The sequence below is a fragment of the Marmota marmota genome, unplaced genomic scaffold (genome assembly GCF_001458135.2).
Source record: "Marmota marmota marmota unplaced genomic scaffold, marMar, whole genome shotgun sequence".
NCBI classification, from domain to species: Eukaryota; Metazoa; Chordata; class Mammalia; order Rodentia; family Sciuridae; genus Marmota; species Marmota marmota.
Genome location: NW_026000037.1, coordinates 22,382,978 through 22,387,703, shown reverse-complemented (window position 1 = coordinate 22,387,703; position 4,726 = coordinate 22,382,978). Strand labels below are relative to the sequence as shown.

The 4,726-nt window shown below is 42.7% G+C and overlaps 1 protein-coding gene across 2 annotated transcripts in view; it reads left to right on the top strand.

Moving 5' to 3' along the window:
- Window positions 1-3,659: 3,659 nt before the first annotated feature.
- Window positions 3,660-4,726, top strand: part of Polr2d (RNA polymerase II subunit D) — a 12,815-nt gene continuing 11,748 nt past the window's right edge. The window contains exon 1 of one of the 2 annotated variants that reach the window (XM_015479098.2): window positions 3,660-3,814. In XM_015479098.2, coding sequence (XP_015334584.1) covers window positions 3,742-3,814 — 73 coding nt within the window. In that variant the 5' untranslated portion in view covers window positions 3,660-3,741. The remainder of the gene's footprint in view (window positions 3,815-4,726) is intronic. The other variant, XM_048812153.1, reaches the window with a different exon arrangement.

Genomic DNA, 4,726 nt, shown 5'->3' with positions numbered 1-4,726 from the left:
CCTCAGCACCACATACAAACAAAGATGTTGTGTCCGCCGAGAACTAAAAAATAAATATTAAAAAAATTCTCTCTCTCTCTCTCTCCCACACACACACACTCTCTTTAAAAAAAAATGTTTTAATGAATGGGCTTTGTTGTTGTTGTTATTTGTTTGTTTTTTGAGGAGTTTTTAGCTTTTCTGTCAAGGTCTGACCTCTTCTCCAAGGTTTATTTAACATTTCAAAAGATAACCTCTAGCCTGGGTTTGGGAGAGACACATCCTGGACAGCTCTTGTGTACAAAAATATAAGTTTGCTTTAATTTGATTCAGAATTGGAGTTGGTGAACAATTGAAAAATTTAATGAAAGCAAAAAATCTTCTTTATGGAAAAACCAAATTTATTTATTTTTGGTACCTGGAATTGAACCCAGGGGCACTTGACCACTAAGCCACATCCCCAGCCTTATTTTGTATTTTATTTAGAGACAGGGTCTCACTGGGTTGCTTAGTGCCTCGCTCTTGCTGAGGTTGGCTTTGAACTCAAGATACTCCTGTCTCAGCCTCCCAAGCCACTGGAATTACAAGCATGTGCCACTGTGCCTGGTGAAATCTCGATTCTTGTAATCAAGTCAGAAAGATTTCAGACATGTTGCTGAGAATAATAGGAGTGAGTTTATTGAAAAGATAGGGAAAAGGAAAAGGGAATACTCTCAAAGGAGAGAGTTGGTCCTCTCAGAGAGGAGAGGGGCAATTTGCCTCTCCTGCACTCCACTTTTATTGGGGATCCCAGAGAAGTTTAGAGTCCCACTGAGGTCCACCTCTGACTTTTGACTGACAGTAGGGTGACATCAGACTTTCAAGTCCCCACAGTCATGGCAACTCTAGGTCACCTTGGCCCATGGTGATGGGTTCTAATTGGATTCTTTTTTTCTTTTGGTACCAGGGACTGAACTCAGGGGCACTCAACCACTGAGCCACATCCCCAGCCCTATTTTGTATTTTATTAAGACACAGGGTCTCACTGAGTTACTTAGCACCTAGCTTTTGCTGAGGCTGGCTTTTAACTGCAGATCTTCCTGCCTCAGCCTTCCCCACTGCTGGGATTACAGGAATGTTTACCACACCTGGCTAAATGGATTCTTTTTTTTTTTAATTTTTAAATTTTTATTTTTTTATTTATATATGACAGCAGAATTCTTTTTTTTTTTTAATAACTTTTTTAGTTGTAGTTGGACACAACACCTTTATTTTATTTATTTAGTTTTATGTGGTGCTGAGGATTGAACCCAGTGCTTCACATGTGTGAGGCGAGCGCTCTACCACTGAGCTACAACCCCAGCCCCCAGAATTCTTATTACATATATTGAACACAATTTTTCATATCTCTGGTTATACATAGTATATTCACACCAATTCGTGTCTTCATACCTGTACTTTGGATAATAATGATCATCACATTCCACCATTATGGATAATTGGATTCTTTTTTTTTTTTTAGTAGTTGTAGTTGAACACAATAACTTTATTTTATTTATATGTGGTGCTGAGGATCGAACCCAGGACCTTGCACATGCCAGGCGAGCACTCTACCACTGAGCCATAACCCCAGCCCCCTAATTGGATTCTTAATCATACATTCTTACAGATTTTAAGGTTAGGAGGAACTCCTTATCTCCCAGAGTTTCAGGATCTAGTCACAAAATTCTCCATCTTCAGGGTAAATACGGATTCCTCTTATCAACATTTTTGGCTGGGGTGGGGTGGCTCAGGTGTCTGAGGCAGGAGGATCACGGGTTTATGGTCAGCCTTAGCAACAGCGAGGCAGTGGGCAACTCAGAACTTGTCTCCAAATAAAACACACAAAAAAAGGACAGGGGATGTGGCTCAGTCATTGAGTTCCCCTGAGTTCAATCCCTGGTACCCCAAAAAACAAAACACCTCCCCCCCAAAAACCTCATTATTTTGGGCTTGCAATGAACAGGTAGTTGTTTGCTGAGGAATGTGATACATCCTGTCCACTTAGGCCAGGCAAGGATGCAGGTAAATTGCTTGTTGGAAAAGAAAGCATGTGGGGGTTGGCATAGTGGGTCCATTTTATAAAATTATTCTCTTAATCTTGTGTTCCCACCGTCCTCGTCTATCTTTTCCCTAACAGGGCTAGGAATTTTATAAGAAAAAAAGAGGTTTATTTAGCTCATAGTTCTGGAGTTCAAGGGCACAGCATTAGCATATGTCATCATGGCAAGAGCATGTATAAGAGAGAAACATCACATGGCAAGACAGAAAGCCACAGAGAGATAGGGTCTCAGGAAACTAGTTAATCCCTTCTAAGGATAACCTTCTCCATGACCTAAGGACATCCTACTAGGCCCCACAGCCTCTTACACTAGTGGACTGGGGACCAAGCTTCCAACACATGAGCCTTTGGACAACACACTTAAACTATATCCAAACCACATCAGCCTTTCTCTTGATCTTTCCATGGCACTTTCTTTGACTTTCATATTATTTACCAGAACTCGAATCAACTAATCTCAATGAGTTCCTTGAGGGACAGATCTTTGCCAGGTCTTTTCAACACCAGGGTCTTGTACAAAGTCATTCATAACAAATTCCTGAATAAAAATGTTGGGGACAATCCAACCTGTGACATGTCACTGTATTTGTAACTCTCCTTTCTTCTTTTTGCACCTATTGACTTTTCTCTCCTGCTCTGTGAGTGTGTAAAGAAATTAAGAGTTGGATACCCAGGTACCCCTTGGGCCAGCACAGTGCAAGGTCCAACAATTAGTAGGTGCTTTGTAAAGGTCTGTGGGAGTGACAAAGGGAAAGTAAGTTTGCCAAGGAGTTCCAGCTTCACTTCTGTCAATCAGCTGCAGCATAACTAAGGATTACTTCCCAGGACTCTGTACCGCAGCTCTGATAAACTGTGCAGAAAAGCACTTTGAAATAACAAATCCTGTCAATACTATATAACCAGCTATAGTATCTTATTCTATACATACTTCTGGAAATAAAGATACACAGTAATTAATTCTGTAAGAATGATTATATTTACAAGTTAAAGGAATATCCATTCTTGTCTGATAAAACCTTAAATTTTTATTAAATCAGCAGAGTTTCCATTATGACTATCCAAATACTCTTTGTTAAAGAGCTAAGTAGTAGGCTATGATTTTTCCCCTTATTGTACAATCTTCTATTTTCTCTGGAGTTGAAGACAGCATCGTTTTTCATTTGTTTAATTTTCCACTTACCATCCAAATGTTCCAAAAGATGTGATAAAGGTGTTTCAATATTACTGTCCATGGGTTCAGAAATATCAGATTATAAGAAATCAATCAAATCTTTACAATGCTTCAGTCACAGAGCAATTCCATTGCACGCTTTCGGAGTAACCTATCCAGCATTCCACCAAAGGCAGTTCTTTAGGTCAGTCCCTTAGCGCACTCTTGCACCTCACCTAATCCTTCCCTGATCCTAGGAAGCCTAGGGATCCATCCCAAGATGGGCAGCAAGGGAGTACTGGAGAAGAAAAAGGGCAGTTTTCTCCAAACGCCAGCCGGCGCAGGACGACCCGCCACTAACCGAGAACCTCCAGTAACCAACCCTTACTTCCCTCTTCGCACCGCCTCCTTCCGCTGCCCTTCCGGTCCCGCCCATTCCAGGCCTCGCCTCCGTCCCACCCCTTCCGGGGCGGCAGCCAGCTGCTCCACGCTTCCGCTTCCGGCGGTGTTTGTACTAGTAAGCGGTGCGGCTATGGCGGCCGGCGGCAGTGATCCGCGGGCTGGTGACGTGGAAGAGGACGCCTCACAGCTTATCTTTCCCAAAGGTGAGGTACGGGGCTGCTTGATTCTTCCTGCCACTTCACGTGGTCGCCACAGGCCTGGGGTTCTCAGCCTCGCCCAAGACGCCTCATTAAGTGGTAGTTTTATCTGTGAACGTCCCTCCAAAGTGCTGGTAGACACAGCCGCACACCAAAGTGGTCAGGGCGGATTTTTTTCTTTTACTTATTTATTTTGTGATGCTGGGAATTGAACCCAGGATTTCTCGCATACTGGCCAAGTGCGTTCATCGTTACCCCTGGACAGGTTTTAATCCGTAATATTGCAGTAGAGAGACCTGTGAAGATTGCACAGGACTTCTGGGCCTTTTAAAGGGAGAGTGAAGGTATAGGAAGGGGATGAGCAGAGTCAGGGAAGTGAAACATCACAAAACGGGGAAGGAGAAGGTTGTTCCTTGTGAAACCCTCCTGGGCTTGTTAACTGGCATAGGTTCCTACCCCTCCAAGAGACTCAGACATAATCTTATCTTCAGATGTCCGCTGAAACAAACTAAAATAATAATAGTGCACCTGCCTAGCATGTGCATGGCCCTGGGCTCAATCCCCAGTACCTTTAAAAAAAAATTATATGCACAATAAAAAGTGAAACTCCATATGCTTTTGACCCAGAGGAAGCTACTGTAAATAGTTAAGTGCTTATCCTTCCATATTATGAAACCTATGCTTACAGAAACATACACATAGGGGCTAGAAGTGTAACTCAAGTACTAGAGCACTTGTCTAACATGTGAGACACTAAATTTTATCTTTGACACTGCACAAGAAAAGAAAAGAAAGAAAGAAACATACCACTTGCCCACACACAAATGGGATGGGGTTGTAGCTCAGTTGTAGAGTGCTTGCTTACTGTGTGGTTGCTAGGTTCAATCCAAAGCATTGCAACACCCCCCCCCCCCCCCC